This window comes from Doryrhamphus excisus, chromosome 2 (genome assembly GCF_030265055.1).
Source record: "Doryrhamphus excisus isolate RoL2022-K1 chromosome 2, RoL_Dexc_1.0, whole genome shotgun sequence".
In the NCBI taxonomy this organism is placed as follows: domain Eukaryota; kingdom Metazoa; phylum Chordata; class Actinopteri; order Syngnathiformes; family Syngnathidae; genus Doryrhamphus; species Doryrhamphus excisus.
Genome location: NC_080467.1, coordinates 27,438,083 through 27,457,354, shown reverse-complemented (window position 1 = coordinate 27,457,354; position 19,272 = coordinate 27,438,083). Strand labels below are relative to the sequence as shown.

The 19,272-nt window shown below is 44.3% G+C and overlaps 5 protein-coding genes across 5 annotated transcripts; all 5 read left to right on the top strand.

The window, feature by feature from the left end:
- The first annotated feature begins 76 nt into the window (after positions 1-76).
- rnf4 (ring finger protein 4) lies at positions 77-5,813 on the top strand. The gene is made up of 8 exons (XM_058058355.1): positions 77-1,987; positions 2,254-2,288; positions 3,199-3,391; positions 3,470-3,552; positions 3,820-3,832; positions 3,901-4,021; positions 5,347-5,398; positions 5,462-5,813. The coding sequence occupies exons 2-8, from the start codon at positions 2,277-2,279 to the stop codon at positions 5,609-5,611; spliced, it is 624 nt and encodes a 207-aa protein (XP_057914338.1). The 5' UTR covers positions 77-1,987; positions 2,254-2,276; the 3' UTR covers positions 5,612-5,813.
- A 485-nt stretch (positions 5,814-6,298) lies between these two features.
- sqstm1 (sequestosome 1) lies at positions 6,299-8,742 on the top strand. The gene is made up of 8 exons (XM_058058275.1): positions 6,299-6,600; positions 6,670-6,765; positions 7,253-7,506; positions 7,585-7,675; positions 7,775-7,843; positions 8,020-8,174; positions 8,245-8,431; positions 8,504-8,742. Exons 1-8 carry the CDS (start codon positions 6,438-6,440, stop codon positions 8,650-8,652), a joined length of 1,164 nt encoding a protein of 387 aa, XP_057914258.1. The 5' UTR covers positions 6,299-6,437; the 3' UTR covers positions 8,653-8,742.
- Positions 8,743-8,885: 143 nt separating this feature from the next.
- Positions 8,886-12,831, top strand: LOC131107876 (uncharacterized). Its single transcript, XM_058058317.1, has 2 exons — positions 8,886-9,480; positions 11,603-12,831. Exon 2 carries the CDS (start codon positions 11,664-11,666, stop codon positions 12,507-12,509), a length of 846 nt encoding a protein of 281 aa, XP_057914300.1. The 5' UTR covers positions 8,886-9,480; positions 11,603-11,663; the 3' UTR covers positions 12,510-12,831.
- A 1,789-nt stretch (positions 12,832-14,620) lies between these two features.
- LOC131112505 (sequestosome-1-like) lies at positions 14,621-15,715 on the top strand. Its single transcript, XM_058064181.1, has 3 exons — positions 14,621-14,982; positions 15,051-15,146; positions 15,324-15,715. The coding sequence occupies exons 1-3, from the start codon at positions 14,811-14,813 to the stop codon at positions 15,629-15,631; spliced, it is 576 nt and encodes a 191-aa protein (XP_057920164.1). The 5' UTR covers positions 14,621-14,810; the 3' UTR covers positions 15,632-15,715.
- A 981-nt stretch (positions 15,716-16,696) lies between these two features.
- LOC131111883 (probable pancreatic secretory proteinase inhibitor) lies at positions 16,697-18,921 on the top strand. Its single transcript, XM_058064135.1, has 4 exons — positions 16,697-17,079; positions 17,159-17,190; positions 18,579-18,691; positions 18,776-18,921. The coding sequence occupies exons 1-4, from the start codon at positions 16,977-16,979 to the stop codon at positions 18,819-18,821; spliced, it is 294 nt and encodes a 97-aa protein (XP_057920118.1). The 5' UTR covers positions 16,697-16,976; the 3' UTR covers positions 18,822-18,921.
- Positions 18,922-19,272: the final 351 nt, after the last annotated feature.

The following is a 19,272-nucleotide window of genomic DNA, read 5'->3' as shown; positions in this document are numbered from 1 at the left end:
GGTATTGATATCAGCAAACACCAGGCATCTGTTTATATTGCCCTACATGGGCACAAGCAGTTGATCATCCAGATCACAGCAGCACGTGCTAAGCATGGAGCGGGAGTGATGTTGGCCGGGTGGCAGTATTTTTTGTTAGTCAGAAAAAATGTTACAGCTGAGTGCAAAAATTGCCATGCACAATTCCTGTGGTGGCACACAACCATTCATTCATTTTGTACCACTTATCCTCACGAGGGTCACAGGGGGTGCTGGAGCCTATCCCAGTTGTCTTCGGGCAAGAGGCGGGGTACACCCAGGACTGGTGGCCAGCCAATCACAGGGCACATATAGACAAACAACCATTCACATTCATACCTATGGACAATTTGGAGTCACCAGTTAACTTAGCATGATTTGGAATGTGGGAGAAAACCCTCCTAGCTGTGAGGTCTGCGTGCTAACCACTCGACCGCCGTGCAGCCCTGGCACACAACCAGCGAAGTTTAATACCACCCATTTGCAGCAGCATTACACAGTGAAACTCCCACGGGATGATAAGTCATTAGGTGAAAAAGAAAGATGATGACCTCTTGTCGGTGGTGAATGAAAATATGAGTTTGAAGCTTAATTCAGCACCACAAATCTCACTATATTGTGAGGTTTGTGAGGTATATGTGATATACTGCCACTACATTGTGGAAAAAACTATACCTCAGATGCTTTAATGAAGTTAATGGGTCAGTTTTTCAACATAAGCCACAACAGGCGGGAGGGAGGAGTATGTTATTGTATATTTGAGCAAAAGTATTAGAAAATCAGAACTTTGCATTTTTCAAATCAAAATGCCAAGTCATCACAAATGTTCTACAAGTGGAAGAAAATACAATGTTGCAGAGTGACGTGTTTGCATCACTCATTTGTTATTCTTTCATAAAAAGAAGATATCCTGAAGACTTAGGACAGACAGTGTGTCTTCCAAAGAAGACAGGGAATTAAAAAGTATTCTATTATGTTGGCAACGTGAAACATTTCCAACACCCCTGAGGGCAAAGCAGCTATCTTTCAATTCTAGTGATGTCCCTGATGTCCATAACCATGTCTTAAGATTGTGCACGGACGACACCAAACGATACAAGTGGCAGAACTTTTGGAAAACCAAAAAATAAAACCCACTTGTTTTTCACGGCCCTCGTCACCAACTCACCTGGTGTCTTGCTGCAGATGCCGGTCTTTTCCTGTAGGATGCCTGTGATTGGTGCCGTTGTCTAGATGCACCTCACCCAGAAAAGGCCCTAAAAGGTCAGGCCCGGGTTATGCACTGCCCTGAGCCCACCGGGCTGCTGTAGGCTGTTCACTTCCTGGTTCAGAGTATTGGTCAGACTGGGGTACAGACATGACCTTTGATTGATGTGAACTTTGCTCTCTGCTGCCCCCTTCTGTCCTCTTCACCACCTGACAGGTGAGGAGGGGAGTGTTAAAGTTCATAGCTACCTGTCATGTGTCATACCTGGAACAAACACAAGGGAGACACAGCTGGGGAGGAGAGAGTCAAGCCCCCTCTGCCCCCCAGCAGAGGGGACGAGGGTGGGGTGGCAGGAAGAAGCTGCTTGCCAATTTGCATTTAATGATCATACATATACGTATACGAATGAGCATGTATGATTTATTCCACTTCATGGTACGTTGATCAGTATGGGTTACATTTCCGTTGACTTTCTCTGTTGCCTCCAGACCAGAAGGTGGCGCTCTTATTCCTGAGCGAAGCATCGCGCTTGAAGAAGACAGACAAGTGCCGGGTGTTGCTAACGCTAGTATTATCTCTTGGGCAAGAGACATTTGAGTTGATGGTTTTTTCGTTATAATGTCGGACTATTTGTGTTTAATAGTTGTATTAAACCAGACGCCCTCCAAGTAACCGAGGGTGAGCACACGGACGGGAAGGGAAGAGAAGCTACTGCTACCAAGGAGAGCCAAAACACTGGCGGCTCGCTGTAGCTGCTACGTGGTAATGTTTTCGATTTAAAAGTTGTCTATTTCCGTCAGAACACTGCTACCGTACAAGTTCAATAACACTCATTGTTCGATAATCGCCATGACGGGACAGTATAGCCACTCTGCTATGAATATGGGTGCTAGTTGTGTTAGCTTCATGCTAACAGTGTTAGTCTTACACGGGAATAACTGCTAAGTATTATTATCGATTACATATGACACACATGTTTAGTGTCGGTATGGTTTGACTGTCTAAACGTGTGTCTTGTCTCTCCTCAGTGTGTATTGCTGCTGTCTCTGCTATGAGCAACACTGTAAGTTCCCACTGTCACCTTATGTTAAGTGTTACCACCATTAATAACATATAATGTAGTGGTGTGTCGGTCATGAACGAACCGGTCAAAAGAACTCGTTCGTTTTTATGAACTGAACGAACGAGGTCACCGCCCCTAAAATACCAGTTCAGTCCGTTCAGTTGTTAATGCTTTTTTTGATTGACTGGAGAGCACGGTTCCTTTTGCAGGGCGGGACTAATTATATCTCATATTTGTTTTTTATTTAGGGTGCATTCTTAAGTTTTTCAATGCAAATTTATATCAATATTTTCTTTATTTTAATTCATGTTTGTTTGCACTGAAGTTGAGTATTTTCTTTTTCTATGGCACAAAGCACATTTAATATTTAATATAACATATACTTGATATTTAGGTGTATATGGTTTGGGCTTTTTACATTTGTATTTTTTATTTAAATTTTTTTTGTATATTTAATACACATTTGCACTGTCTGACATTTAGTACTTTTTATTATCGTTTTTAATGCACCTCAAGATAGTAAAAACCATTATTAACCATTATATTTATATGAACGGACTGACTCCACACGGGTCTATGCACAGGGGGAGATCACAGGCTCACGACCGATTGAACGGAATGAACGGATCTTTTTACGGAATGAACCGGAATTATCCAGTTCACTGAAATGAATGTTTTTTTCCCACCACTAATATAATGACGTTGTGGAGGTGGGCGTGTCCCGGCTAATTGGCATCAGCAGCATAATGATTTTCAATAGGCCATGGGTGTCCAAAGTACGGTGCAGGCGCCATTTTGTTTTTTGTTTCACAAAATTGCCAGTTTGGAATTTGCACAAGTTTCCATATTGTGGCTATGAAGTCAAGAGAGTGTGTGTCTGTGTGTGTGTGTGTGTTGGGGGTGTGTGAAGACCCCAAGGACGAGGAGGCGTGCCGAAAGACTTCTTGTGTCCAGAAGCCCCAAACCCACTGGCGCGAATGCTAGGAGGAGGGCTCATCCCAACACGAGGGCGAATGCTAGCAGAAGAACAAGTCCGAGAGCAGACATGGAGGTGACGACTCCCCCCACGGAGACCATCGACGTGATGGACAACACGGTGGACAGTGAGTACTGATCAGTGATCCATAAGATGTCAGTTGTTGTTGTTGTATGCGGTCAGCAATCAATAAGACGTTGCGCAGGTATGGATGAGGTGGTGGATCTGACATGCGAGGCATCAGAAGCGTCGCCTGTTGTCGACCTGACCAACAATGACTCAGTGCTGGTGAACGCACACACACACACACACCCATGCAGCATGCTTACCTCATCAGCGGAGCTGGTTTTGTTGTTTCACCATGCTAACTGTAGCTTTGTGACATCCCACTTTTGACCCCAACCAGAGTCCTAATACACGTCCAATTCTCCGGCAGTGTGCAAGGCAGCATTCATGTAGCCTTAGTTAGCCTCCCAGCCCTCCATTGAAACTAACTCTTCTTCTATGTCTTTTTCTTCTTCCTGTGCTTCTGCTGTCTTGGCTGCCGTGCCCCAGCTGGTGGATGAAGGTATTTATAAAAAAAAAAAAAAAGTCCCTTAACTTGCCATCCCTGATGCCATCCCTGTCCTCTATCAGGTCCTCATAACAGGAGACACACGTCAGGCGAGAGCTACGTCGTCAGCAGTGATGAAGAAGACACAACCCCTGTTCCTAGTGCTTCCACGTTGTCCTCTCTACAGGCCCAGAGCTCTGCCAGGTGATAGTACCTCATTGAAAACACAAGTCGAATCCAGCTCAGATGTGTCCTTGATGTGGACATAGGTTAAATCCAGCTAATAGATGTGTCCCTGGTGTGGACACAAGTCAAATCCAACGAATAGATGTGTCCTCGGTGTGGACACAAATCAAATCCAGCTAGGAGATGTGTCCCACAAGTCAAATCCAGCTAATAGATGTGTCCCACAAGTCAAATCCAGCTTATAGATGTGTCCCACAAGTCAAATCCAGCTTATAGATGTGTCCCACAAGTCAAATCCAGCTTATAGATGTATCCCACAAGTCAAATCCAGCTTATATATGCGTCCCACAAGTCAAATCCAGCAAATCCAGCTAATAGACGCGTCCCACAAGTCAAATCCAGCTAATAGACGCATCCAACAAGTCAAATCCAGCTAATAGATGCGTCCCACGAATCGAATCCAGTTAATAGATGCGTCCCACAAGTCTAATCCAGCTAATCCAGCTAATAGACGCATCCCACAAGTCAAATCCAGCTAATAGATGCATCCCACAAGTCAAATCCAGCTAATAGACGCATCCCACAAGTCAAATCCAGCTAACAGACGCATCCCACAAGTCAAATCCAGCTAACAGACGCATCCAACAAGTCAAATCCAGCTAATAGACGCGCCCCACTAGTCGAATCCAGCTAATAGACGCGCCCCACTAGTCGAATCCAGCTAATAGACGCGCCCCACTAGTCGAATCCAGCTAATAGACGCGCCCCACGAATCGAATCCAGCTAATAGATGCGTCCCACGAATTGAATCCAGCTAATAGATGCGTCCCACGAATCGAATCCAGCTAATAGATGCGTCCCACGAATCGAATCCAGCTAATAGATGCGTCCCGCGAATCAAATCCAGCTAATAGATGCGTCCCGCGAATCGAATCCAGCTAATAGATGCATCCCACAAGTCAAATCCAACTAATAGATGCGTCCAACAAGTCAAATCCAACAAATAGATGTGTCCAAGGTGTGGACACAAATCAAATCCAGCTAATAGATGTGTCCCACAAGTCAAATCCAGCTAAGAGATGCGTCCCACAAGTCAAATCCAGCTAATAGATGTCTCACAAGTCAACTGCAGCTAATAGATGCGTCCCACAAGTCAAATCCAGCTAATAGATGTGTCCAAAGTGTGGACACAAATCAAATCCCATTAATAGGCATGTCCTGACAAGTCAATCCAGCTAATAGGTGTGTTTCAGGTGAGACAAATAATCACAAGTGCAGTCCAGGTCGTAGACGTGTCCCTGGCAGAGAGCATAGTGGACAAGTCATTGCCTTTGTCTCCCCAGGTGGACTCCAGGAACGATTAGCTGTCCAGTCTGTATGGACTCCTACTCGGAGGTGAGACTCGGGACACACGGGCAACTGACTCGTTTGTGCGTATTTAACCTCTCCTCCTCACAGATGGTGGACAGCGGCCGTTTGGTGGTGTCCACCAAGTGTGGACATGTCTTCTGCAGCCAGTGTCTCCGAGATGCTCTGTCCAGGTCTCACACATGTCCCACATGCCGCAAACGCCTCACCCCCCGCCAGTACCACCCCCTCTACATCTAATTGTTGATTTTTTTTCATTTTGTGTGTCTACAAATAGAAATAAATATGTTACAACTGAAATCGGAACGCTCTTCTAAGCCGCCATCTTGTTTTTTTTAAAACAAGGTTCAATCATTCAATTGTGCGCATGACAGCATTGTCACGAGGAAGGTAAACATCATGAGTCATGACCTGACCAGATAGACTTGAAGGTCTAGTTTGATCATGTCATATCTAGAACGTTCTAGAAGACACTTACTCACATAAACGGAATAAAATTTTCATACTTACGAGTAGAAACTATTTCACTTTAATGTTTTTACTCACTTCCCAACGACCAAGTGACTAAATAAGACATTAAAGTCGTTTTAATAACGCCTTCTTATCATTAACTCACATTAACAGAGTACAATGTTGATAATTACGAGTAGAAACAATTTTAATTTTTACTCATTTCCAGCGATCAAATGACTAAATAAAGACATTAAAGTCGACTTAATAACGCCGTCTTGCCATAATGACTCTGCGAGTTCTTCCTACATGAATCATCTTGGTCACATGACCCTGGGAAACCCCCTGATTGGGAAGCGCTTAGTCATTGCTCGGCATTTCATTGGTCCGTCTGGGTGGGGCTTAACATTTCAACCAATCAGGTGTCATGTAAATATTTATTTTCCACGGTGCCGCCCATCACGGAAATGGAAATAAATACAGTCAGCTGACAGCCTTTAAAAGCTGCGTCACAAAGCACGAACTTTATTCTCGAGTCGGACAAGTCTGTGGACGTCTTCGAGTGGAAAACATCAAAGCTTCTGGAAGAAGAAGAAGAAGAAGGAGCAGCAGAAAAATGGCCGTAACGGTGAAAGCGTACCTGCTGGGCAAAGAGGAGGCGGTGAGAGAGATCCGCAGGTTCACGGTGGACCAAGACGTGTCCAGTAGCTATCTCAGTAGCAAATGCTGTGACATGTTCTCCTGTCTGAAGAGTTCTACCTTCAACATGTTCTACCGAGGTCAGACTTTGGGAACACTTTGGATATAATTGTAGGAAATAAAGTAAAACGAGGTGGTTTTGCTTGCAGACGAGGAAGGAGACCTGGTGGCGTTCTCCTCGGATGAAGAGCTGATGATGGGCCTGACCAGCATGAAGGACGACACTTTCCGTGTTTTCATCAAAGGTACTTCATCAAACCTTTTATTTACCTTCACATTGACTCAGCGAATGTTTAAGATGTAATCCAAATCGCGCACTTTCACATGTACACTTATCATTATAAGTGCGCATTCACACTTGAGAAGTAAAAATGTTCCGCAAGTACCCGGATGTTGCACTCCGGTTAGTGAGTGCGCAGTGTGGACACCATATTGGCTACGCATTTAGTCATTTCAAGTGTGCACAGTAATGGATTTGGGACAGCACTACAGTATCTTCACCCACGCCCTTAGAAAGTATGAAGTGTACATAGTGTGTACAATAAGTGTACTTATTGTAGTCAAGTGTGCCAATCAGACCACAACCCAATCTTCTGTTCAACTCGTCTCAGTATCTTCACCCACGCCCTTAGAAAGTATGAAGTGTACATAGTATGTACAATAAGTGTACTTATTGTCGTCAAGTGTGCCAATCAGACCACAGCCCAATCTTCTATTCAACTCTTTTAACAGAGAAGAAAGAACATCGCCGAGACTTCCCACTTCACGCCTTCCCGCCTTCCACCTTCAACCACCCTCCACCCGGAGCCCCCCCTGCCTCCCACCCGCCCCTGCACCCTAACGTGACGTGTGACGGCTGCAACGGCCCCGTGGTGGGCGTCCGCTTCAAGTGCAGCGTCTGCCCCGACTATGACCTCTGCTCTACCTGCCAGGGGCGAGGGACGCACACTGAGCATGCTCTGTTACCCATCTGGCACCCGCTGCAGGTGAGCTACAAGATAAGCGTTCTTGACTAGGGCAAAGATCTAGAGGAGAAAATCTAGAATGTTCTTTGGCGTCGGCAGGCATGGTTCCCTCGGGGCAAGTGGATGAAGAGGATGAGACACTGTGCGAAGAGCCAGACCAGGGCAGGCGCCCCCGGAACTGCCCCCGCTGGTCAGTCTTGTCATTACCACCTGCCACTTGACGCTGCCTGGGCTTTAACTTTTAACCTTTGAACCCCCCATCACCCCTCCCCCCCTCCTGCCTGCACAGGTGCTCAAGCCGGCCTCAGCTTCCTGAAGAATGTTGGCGAGGGCGTGGCAGCCATGTTGAGCCCACTGGGTGAGCGATGTCATTATCCGTGTTTACATGGGCATGGAGTATATAGAATCGGATTTTGAAGCTCCAGTTCAACACATATCAGACTGTTAATAATTACTTTCAAAATAAAAGCTCTAAGTGGGAATGAAAGAAAGCGGTTTCCTGCGACTGCTGACGTGATGTGGTTTTCTGTGCAGGCATCGACGTAGACATCGATGTGGAGCACCAGGGCCATAAGACTAAGGTGACCCCACCCCCTCAGAGTGAAGGTGATGTGGAGATGAGTGGGGACCCCGAGGAGGGGGGAGCCACCGGGGAGGGTGCAGCCGGAGGTGACTGTCAGCCAGCAAAGGTCAGTTAAGCGGTTACTTCCTGTCAGCGTTTGATGACCCCGAAGTCTGACATGTGATCTGCTTGGACAGGTGAGCAGAGACGAAGATGATGAGTGGACTCACCTGAGCTCCAAAGAGGTGGACCCGTCTAGCGGAGAAGTGCAGTCCTTGCAGACCGGGATCCAGGACCTCAAAGTGGACCAGCGTCCTCCTGCGGACACACAGCAGGGTCCTTCGGGTTTGAAGGCGGCGGCTCTGTATCCTCACCTTCCTCCAGGTAAGACGTCACTTGAACCACACTATTGTTTTTTTACACTTGACCTCACGTCTGACTTTTGCACCCTCACAGAGGCTGACCCACGGCTGGTGGAGTCGTTGTCCCACATGTTGTCCATGGGCTTCACCGACGAGGGCGGCTGGTTGACACGCCTCCTTCAGACCAAAGATTTTGACATCGGAGCTGCGCTGGACGCCATCCAGTACGCCAAGAAGCTCTAGTGATGTCACTGCTTCTTTTGATTGATTTGTCTTCATTAAGAATCAATACATTTTCTTCAAAGCTCAATAAAAACCTTTGGAGATCGTCAATATTGTGTTCTTTGGTTTTGGTTCTCTTGTTTTCAGGGGTATTTTTAGTATGGGGAGGGCAGTCTGATAATGAATGATGTTCTGCCATGTTGCATCTTCAAGAGACGAGATAAACTCGCTAGCTTAGCATAAAGACGCTGTTAGCCTAGCTTAGCACTCAGGTACACGCGGTCGGCGATCGACCAGTCGTAGACCACTGGGCCACCAGTTAGGAGGCTCTACACTTCTCCAAACTTCCACAGAAGATTTATCTCCGGCTGAGAGGTAAAGCTGATTAGCATTTTTACCATTTTTAAACCATTTTTACCATTTCTACATCACTCTGGTCAACGACTAGTTACTTTACGACAGGCAGAGAAAGTGCTATTTTCTTCGCGTGCTATGTATGACGTCATTTCCGAGCGTAATAAAACATCGATTCAGTACAGGAATCGAGTAAACTTTTTATGTAACAACTTTTGTTACTTTTCAATCTGATTCAAACTTCCGCGTTTTTTTCTTGAATTGAGTTTTTACCGTAGCCGAAGCATAATGACGTCCCACTGCTGCCATCTTGCGGCCATATTGAAAACTCAGAAAAGAGCCATAAAAATCGTCTTTATTGCAAAGAATGCGTACAACAGACAGTAAGGAGTGACTGTAAATGACTGTGTTTGAATCCGGGGGACTGCATCCTACCTGGCCGCTCTACCAAAGCCAGACGTTCGGAGGCTCCTGCTCCAGCTGCGAATCAGCCTGGTGAGTTCAGACTGTCTAATCTTCTTTACACTTCCTGGTTGTGTCACGTGTTCGCATGTTTACCCTGAAGTCCTGATAGAATATCTGCCTTCAATCGAGACAGTAAAGTAACAAAATTGATGTCATTTTCTCCTTTTAAGTGAATCTTTTGCCACAATCTGAGCAAGTTAAAGGTTTCTCTCCTGTGTGTTTTCTCTTGTGTGGTACCATTTTCGTTTTGTGAGTCAATTTCTTACCACAAACTGAACAACTGTACGGTTTTTCTCCCATGTGTGCTCTCGGGTGTGTTGTACGTTCCTCTTTTCTGTGAATTTCTTGCCACAAACTGAGCAACCAACAGGTTTTTCTTTTGTGTGCGTATATTCTGTGTGAGTCTGAGTGAGCGAATCTGGCAACACAAACTGAACAACTAAATGGTTTTCCCCGTGTGTTCTAAAGTGAGGATGTCATTTTCTCATTTTCAGTGATTCTTCTGCCACAAAGTGAGCAAGTAAAAGGTTTCTCTCCTGTGTGTGTTCTCTTGTGTGAAGTAATTTTGCCCTTGTAAGTGAATATTTTGGGACTTTTGAGACATGAGAAGGCACACTGGAGAGAAACCTTTAAGGTGCTCAGTTTGTGGGGACACATTTTTGATCATTTTGACAAAACACATGAGAACATACAGGAGAAAAATCTTTTTGTTGCTCACTTTGTGGCAGAAGAATCACTGAAAATGAGAAAATGACATCCTCATTTTAGAACACACGGGGAAAAAACATTTAGTTGTTCAATTTGTGTTGCTAGACACCCTGGACTGGTGGCCAGCCAATCACAGGGCACATATAGACAAACAACCATTCACACTCACATTCATATGGACAATTTGGAGTCGCTAATTAACCTAGCATGTTTTTGGAATGTGGGAGGAAACCGGAGTACCCGGAGAAAACCCACGCATGCACGGGGAGAACATGCAAACTCCACACAGAGATGGCCGAGGGGAGAATCGAGACCCAAACCCAGGTCTTCCTGATCTTGTGGCCTACATGCTAACCACTCACAAATTTGTATTTTGATAATTAGGCTATCACACTTTCTAAGCGAATTTGCGATTGGCTGGCGACCAGTCCCCCTAGTAAGGATAAGCGGTATAGAAAATGGATGGATGGATTTTTTATATTATTGGATCGTAAAATGAAGGTTTTCTTGTCCTGACAAAAAGGGTCATTTTCCTAAAGGGGGACCAGAGAGGGTGCTGTCACTTCAAGGGTCACAGACTACACTATTTTGAAGTTATAACCAAATCAAAATATACCACACACACATTGAATAAACAAGGTAAACAATGTCAAATATTGTCTTTGTGAATAAAACCCCACCTGATGTCTAGTTGGGCCCGTTTGCGCATCACAAAGCGTATCACAAAGACGATGAAGTCAATCACACAAAATGGCGGCACTGCCTTGACACACAATGAGAACTATTTGCGTTGTTATTTAGTTCCAGTGCTATTTGTGACAATTTAAGGTAAGTAAAGCTTTCTACTGCGCTTTCATCGAATGACGCATGTTCAGTAAATATTGCTTTGTTGTTGAAATTGTCACGCAAAGATAATTGAAATTAGCTTTAATTGACTTTGGTGGTAATGGTGCCTTTCAGTGTACTTTGGTAGTATTTTCTTACAGTATTATTATAGTATTATCTTCAGTGCTTGGAGTTATGTGAAACAAAGTGTTTGTTCTGATCACAGACAGAATTCAGGAATAAAATCTGGAAATTACTTAAGTAACTTTGATCACAGAATCATAGATTTTGTCGTTTTGGGTTACGATGTTGTTTACAAGTTGACGCTATTTTTGCATTGTATTTTTTTGCTTGCTTGAGGTACATATTTTAGTGGAAAAAAGGATTTTAACATGTGGTTGATGATATCAAGGTCATAAATAACCAATAGAAATGTATCTTTTCCTCTTCAAGATGGCTGACATTCATAATTTTATAGTCTATGCTTCTTGGTAGAGCATGGAAGCTGAAGAATGACTGCATAGAATTTCATTGTTATTTTTTCTTTCGCTTTCTTTTTAAATTCTTCCAAGCAAATCTTAAAGTCGTCCATTCATCCATCTTCTTTTCCTTACCCGAGGTCGGGTCACAGGTCACAGGTCACAGGGGCCGCAACCTAAGAAGAGAAACCCAAATCTCAGATGGCCGAGCCACCTCATCCGGATTCTCTCAGTGCGGCGAAGCAGCGGTTCTACTCCAGATTTCTCTCGGATGACAACGCTTCTTCTCACCTTACCTCTAAAGGAGAGCCCAGCCACCCCGTGGGGGAAACTCATTTGGGCTGCTTGTACCTGCCATCTTGTCCCCACGGTCACGACCCCACGCTAATGACCTTAAGCGAATGCAGGAACGTCGTAGATTTGGATACGGAAGAAACAGTTAAGCGGAGTGGGTGTCCTCAGCAGAAAAAGGAGGCATCTTTTCAACGTTCTGACCAAACTCCATCCACACCCCCCCCTTGTCCACAGCCGTGTAGTAAGACAAGAAAGACAGTCAGCGAGGTGAATAAAGCCTACAGAGAAAGAGTTAAAGCAGACCCTCAAAGGTACGAAACGCATCTTGCTGAAAGTCGACAGCGCAGCAAAGAGTACCGAGATGAAATCCGCACGGATGAAGAAAAGAGGAGGAGGAGCAATGAAGCGGCGAGGTTAAGAATGGCGAGGATGCGAGCCAGGAAACGGGAACAGACTCTGGCTTCAGGAGGTCCAGCCAGATTAAGAACACGCAAAGATTGTCCAGCGAGAAGACGAACACGCAAAGATGACAAAGACCAACACAAACTGAGAGAGAAGTGGAGGCTACAGAAACAAAAGCAGAGAGAGAAGTGGACGCCGCAGAAACGCGCACGTATAAACATGCAAAAGAGGAACGAACGGGCTGAAAAGAAGAGACAGGAAGTGGTGGCAGGAGTGTGTGAGCGAGCTGGTTCAACGCAGACTCAAACGGAAGGAAATGAGAGCGGAGAGTGCATCACATTCGGTTCCTGATGTCGACTCACTCAAAGCCGTTATTGGAAAGATCCTGGAAAAGGCCTCGCCAAGGAAAAAGGGGGCTTGTAGCAAAACCACATCAAACTACTTCAAATCATTTCTTTACAGGACTTTCAAATTAAGAGTTTTACCACGATGTTCTTGCTGTGATGTCATGTTACACTCAAGATCATGTTCATGTATTTATCCCAAAATCTGTGGAAATATTGTTATTGTTATCACTCATTTCCATGCAGCATCTTGTTGAAGTATTCAATAATAATAAAGTCCGCAATATCATGTTTCTATGTTTGTGTGTACACCAGGAGTAGGAGCAAGTCCGTGGTTTACAGGTCTCAAAAGCTTTAATATCACATCTCAAGCCAAGTCTCGGGTACAGATGCACAGATGGTGTCAAGTCTCAAGTCAGTAAAGACAGGTCGAGTCAAGTCTCAAGTCAGTAAAGACAGGTCAAGTCATGTCTCAAGTCAGTAAAGAGAAGTCGAATCAAGTCTCAAGTCAGTAAAGACAGGTCGAGTCAAGTCTCAAGTCAGTAAAGACATGTCAAGTCTCAAGTCAGTAAAGACAGGTCAAGTCTCAAGTCAGTAAAGACAGGTCAAGTCGAATCAAGTCTCAAGTCAATAAAGACAGGTCAAGTCGAATCAAGTCTCAAGTCAATAAAGACAGGTCAAGTCGAATCAAGTCTCAAGTCAGTAAAGACAGGTCAAGTCAAGTCTCAAGTCAGTAAAGACAGGTGGAGCCAAGTCTCAAGTCAGTAAAGACAGGTCAAGTCAAGTCTCAAGTCAGTAAAGACAGGTCAAGTCAAGTCTCAAGCCATAGGCTTGAAATGTTCAAGTTTGGTTAGTGTCTCCCATATAAAATGCCATTTTAACAATTGCATTTTCACAACATTAAAATGTCTGACGTAAAAATGTACAAGTCCAAGTCAGGGTCAGGTCAAAACTGCGTAAATTGTTCAGTTGTGTAAGCTCAAAATCCGTAAATCGTCAATACAAATAAATAATATAAAAAAATAATGCTTTAATGCTAACACACAAGCAATGACACCGGAGAAAAACCTTTTTTGTTGCTCAGTTTGTGGCAGGAAATTTGCTAGCAGGTTAATTTTGGTGCAACACATGAAAGCACATACAGGAGAGAAACCTTTCAGTTGTGCATTAGTGGTAAAGAATTTGCTCCAAAGGCACACACAATGACACACATCTATTTTGATGATTTAAAACATGCCTCAACATGCACTTGGTGTGCCGTTAAAATAATCATTTGTGCATATTTAATCCCATTTGACACATTCCTGACCAAAAGTAAGTATATTCAAGCATAGAAACTGGTGAAATGAACAAAAACACAGACACAAGGCACACAGATGACGCATTCAAAGACATGGTGTAAGTGTAGTATTCTAGGCTCCAGTGTATAAGTGGCATATAAAATGAATGGGTGGAGATCATATCCAAATAAAGTCAACCCTCGTTTAGTGCAGTTAATTGGTTAATTTCCACTAAGTACGACTCCTTATTTAGAAATTGAATGTTTTGTAGTTAGATCATTAAAATAAACCTATTAATGACCCTGTAAATATGTTTTTAAAGTTATTAGACATTAAATAACACCCATGCATATTACCCAATATGGTGGCCATAACAACAGAAATGTTGTATGTTCTTTTTCCTTCCGGTTTCTATATACAGTAGTACTGATCCTGGTGGATACATATTGTCTCATCAATGTAATGTAATGTGACATGACTGACACCTAGTGACCAATGTGGAATACTACATGTCAAAATGTGTCTCTTATTTTATTTCATTCAGCCATTTGCTCGAAAATTTCCGTATTTTCTGGTACATCAAAAAAGACAGCACGGCTTCGGGTCCGGTTCGGGAACACTCGGGCAAGATCGGCACATCACATCCTGTAAGCCTGTAAAATCATGCCTTCAAAATAAAAGACACGAGCCGGTAAAACGTATTTGATGAAATGTAAAAAATAATGTAAATGTTGACTGGCTTGACAAAATGACGCATCAAACGCGTTTCTCACTGCTCATTCTCGTCACCTTTCGATTGTATAAGTCTTTATGATGTAGCAAAGTTCTAGAATTCTCACCCCCCTCCCCCTCCCGTTGGTGGTGAGGCAAATCACGCGCGGCTTTAAAAGAAATAAGAAACAAAAAAGGATGTTTGACTTCAAAAGGCGAACGACCAGCATCGTCACAAAGTTTAACCTTTATTCCCGACTCGGACAACAGTTGGGAGCATCAAAACTTTTGGAAGAAGACAACGAAGCATCAACGACATGTCTATGACGGTGAAAGCTTACCTGCTGGGCGACGATGAGGCTGTGAGGGAGATTCGCAGGTTCACCGTGGACCCGGAAGTGGCCGATACCACCTTCGAGTATCTCAGCGGGAAAAGCTGTGATGTGTTCTCCAGTCTGCGGGGCTCTGCCGTGAAAATGTTCTACAGGGGTGAGGCATTTGAGTACATTTTGAAGCTGATTTTATGAAGAAAAGTTAAATCAGAATTGTGATTGGAGATGAGGACGAAGACCTGGTGGAATTCTCAACGGATGAAGAGCTGAGGATGGGCCTGGCCTGCATGGAGCACAACACTTTACGTGTTTTCATCAAAGGTATCTTCACAGAAGAACACTTATGTCTCACTCAACACACCCCAAATAGTGAGCGTAAGGGGTGCCAGGTGTACTGTCGTGTAAAATTGTCATCAGCATTTCTGGTAATGGATTTGAGATGGCACTTCCTGTCAGAATTCACACCCTCAGGAAATAAGTGTACTTTTTTTTTAACAGAGAAGGACCCTCTTGATGCCTTAGCCCCTCCCACCTTCATCACCCTGCCCTCTCAGGCCTCTCTGCATCCTAACGTGACGTGTGAGGCCTGTAACGGTCCCGTGGTGGGCGTCCGTTTCAAGTGCAGCATCTGTCCCAACTACGACCTCTGCTCCGACTGCCAGGTGCAAGGGACGCACACTGAGCACGCTCTGCTGCCCATTTCGGAACCGCAGAAGGAGGGCTGCATGACTGGCTTTCTGACCAAGGCGCGTTCTAGAGTGTTCTTTGTCCTTGGCAGGTGTGGTTTCCTCGGGACCAGTAGATGAGGATAGTCCAGACACTTTGAATGAAGTCTTTATCAGGAGTTATTCAGTTTTCTTCAAATGGTCAATAAAACTTTTGGAGACTGATGGCATTGTGTTTTCTGCTTTGCAAAGTCATCACAGGTCAAATCCTTTGTGGTCAGGGACGGTCCCATGTGAGGGGGAGGAGTCCCACCACTTTGTGACAGTGGCTTTAGGGATCAGAGAGGGAGGGTCATTCTGGTTTGTGACTGGTCTTAGCACTGACGGGGCAGTCTGGTTTGTGATAGTAGTCTTAGTTACAGAGGAAAGGGGGCAGCAACAAAGGCTCTGTCCCCTCCAGGTGTTGTTCTTGTTTGTGGAAGTGGTCTTAGGACTATGGCAGTCTGGGTGGGGTATTTTTGCAACTGGTGGGGGCGGTGTCAGATTGGATGAATGATATTCGGCCATGTTGCATCTTCAGAGACGTGTCAAAAGAAGAGATGCAGATAACTTACAGATAACCGATAACAACTGATAGCAAAATGCTGTAAATGCTGCAAAAACAAGACAATACTGCAATATTATTTGTTGAAAATGTGCAAAAATGCTGCATGTTGACTATTCCTGAGATGAGAGATTATGTTAAAATTATTAAATGAAGACAAATACTCCCCCTTTCACATAACCACTACTTTACAGTCATTGCAAACCACATATTTACTCTTAGAAAGCTCATCTTTTGCACGTTTAGGTCGTTTTGTTGCATTGATTGTATGTTTCATGGAGAACCAAGATTTGCCACTGTGTTCGGATGCCCTTGAACGCATCAGTTGTTGCCGGAAGTGAAACATATCACTTTCTCTGACGTTTATTTACAACACGAAGGCGATACTCTGTGACGCCATTATCATTACCGGCAGAAAAAAACGAATCCGAAATTTATTTTTTTTTGCCAATTATCACAAAATAGCCACCAGCGAGCTATTTTATATAACAGAGGTATAGTTTTAGCAACAGTTAGCCGAGGTACACAGGTGGCATCTTGTCGTCACGTGGTCTCACGTGTTATCCAGGAAGTAAAAGATGAATGAAAAGATGAATGTTGACCAAAACACCGTCTCCTTCAACGTGTCTGTCCCACACATTTTGGTTATGCATGGATGAAAGCATCAGACAAACACACAAACACAAACTTGATGACAATGAAGAAGAAAGCAGACGGTGACGGCGCGTGTCGTGTTTTGTCTCACGAGGTTGTTGTTGTGTTTTTGCGCTCGTGTCAGCGAGATCTGCAAACTGTGTTGATCCGGCGATTAAACGCACACAAAGGCGTCCGTCACAACATGGGGTGCGCGCGCAGGGCCACGTGCACGTGTCGGGAGCCTATATGTCACGGTCACGCACGCATCCAGGCACAATGTGCATGAATCTGGTCAGCATGAGGCGTGCACGGCTGCTCTTCGTCTGCGTGACCATCGTCCTCTGCGCACGTACGTTTTCCTATATGAACACGAAGTAGCCAATCAGAGAAGAGAATCACCTCTAAAGATGTTTCTTCTGTGTTTTCAGATGCTGAGGACAAATCCAGCATTTCCAGGAGGGTAAGAAATCTATTTTTCTTCTTTTTAAACCATTTCTCCACTTCTGGCGGGTCATCATCACGATCAGACGTTACAAAAAGTGTACATTTTCTTCTATAAGCTGTGTCTCAATTCATGCACTTGTGTACTTTCACATGCACTTACTCCCCTGGATAGTCACCATTCTTGTGATGTTGCGAAAAAGGAGACAATAACACAAGTGGTTGCAATTTACCATAAAAAAGAGAGAATTGGTCATTTCTGGCAGTTGCACAGCAACAGTGATGGCTTTGGGACGTCCAATTTTGCAAACTTAGGAATTAAGTACACTGTACTAATGGAAGTATTCCATCTGAGACATAGACTGTGTTCCAAATTGCGCACTTCCATATTTACATGTAGCGCCATCTCAAGTGGTTGCAATTTGCCATAAAAAGGAGATAATTGGTCATTTCTGGCAGGTGCACGGCAACAGTGATGGCTTTGGGACGTCCAATTTTGCAAACTTAGGTACTAAGTACACTGTACTAATGGAAGTATTCCATCTGAGACATAGACTGTGTTCGAAACCGTGCACTTCCATATTTACATGTAGCATCATCTCAAGTGGTTGCAATTCACAATTAAAAAAGAGAGAAGACTAAATACTGTAATCCTCATTCACAGTTAGTGCACAACAATAGTAGTATGGGACAGCACTGCAGTGTAAAAATTCACACACTCAGGAACTAAGTATGCAGTGTCAATAGTATACATACTGAAGTTTAAGTATGTAAGTGTATGATTTGGAACACATCCACAACTGAAGTCTGAATCGGAACACTTCTGTACTTACTTAATCAGTGAGCATTTTGAGTGCATAAGTGTGTTCACACTGAGAAGTGCTCTGCCACTGTGTCTTAAATGGAATACTTCCAGTTGTACACTTCAGTAAGTATACTTTTTACACTGTATATACTTAGTTCCGGCTTAGTGCGGCAACTTTGTCAGTGTAGTGCCAAATCCAAATCCATCACATTGTTGGTGAATTGGAACCACTGGAGCTATAGTCCCTCCCCTATAAGTACATAGCCCTGATGGTGACAGTAGAGGTGGGTGAGTGCACAACAATAATAATTGATGTGGGACAGCACTGCACTTTCAGAATCGGCACCGTAAGGTACTAAGTACGCAGTGGAAATAGGATATATATTGAAGTGGAAGTGGGAGTCGGATTCTCTAATGGTGAACCATTGTGCTTATTTACACTTAGTCTTGTAAGTGGATAAGTACAAGTGCTGGGACAGCACCGGAACTAAGTACACTTAATGATTAAATGTACTGACAGAAGTATTCCAGGCATTGACTTTTGTGTGAAGAACTCTCTCATCTCCTACCGTGATTCTATAACTTTGTGAGTTTGTTTGCAGCCATCCTGCAGCGGGACCAGTGTGACCCGGGCGTGCCCCCTCAACTATTCGCCAGTGTGCGGCAGCGATGGCGCCACGTATCCAAACGAATGCTCTCTGTGTGTTCACAAACTGTGAGTTTGTAACCGTCAGAAAGCCGTAAAACAATGTTACCGTGGTAACTTAAGTCGAGTGTGTGTGTGTGTGTGTGTGTGCAGGGAGAAGAACTTGGACATTGTGATTGTGAAGGACGGCCCCTGCTGATGACATCACACCATCATCATATGTCATCATTTTTCATTGTTTGTGTTCAATGTATCTTTCATGGCGTGACTGAAAAATAAAGTGTTTTTTAATGTTTGAATAATGACCTTTTATCGATGTGCGTCCTTCAAGTTAAAGGTCAACAACATGTAATGTGACCACATGTGTATTTCCGTGTTGATTGACAGCCGTCATGCTGACTTGCTCACATCACGGGTTGAGGCAGATGGCCGCCCCGGCTTCACCTGTTTGAATGTGACACACGCGTACGTGCACACGCTCGTGCACGTGACTCCAAGGCGGCAAACGGGAGCTCGGGAGGCGTCCGGTCAAGTGTGACTTCCTCGCTTTGTTTTTTTGTGCAGCTCCATATTGTTTCAGACACTTCCTGTTTCCTGTCGCTCGGCAGCCAGGAGGAAACTCCACCAGCTCCTCAATGTTCACTTCCTAT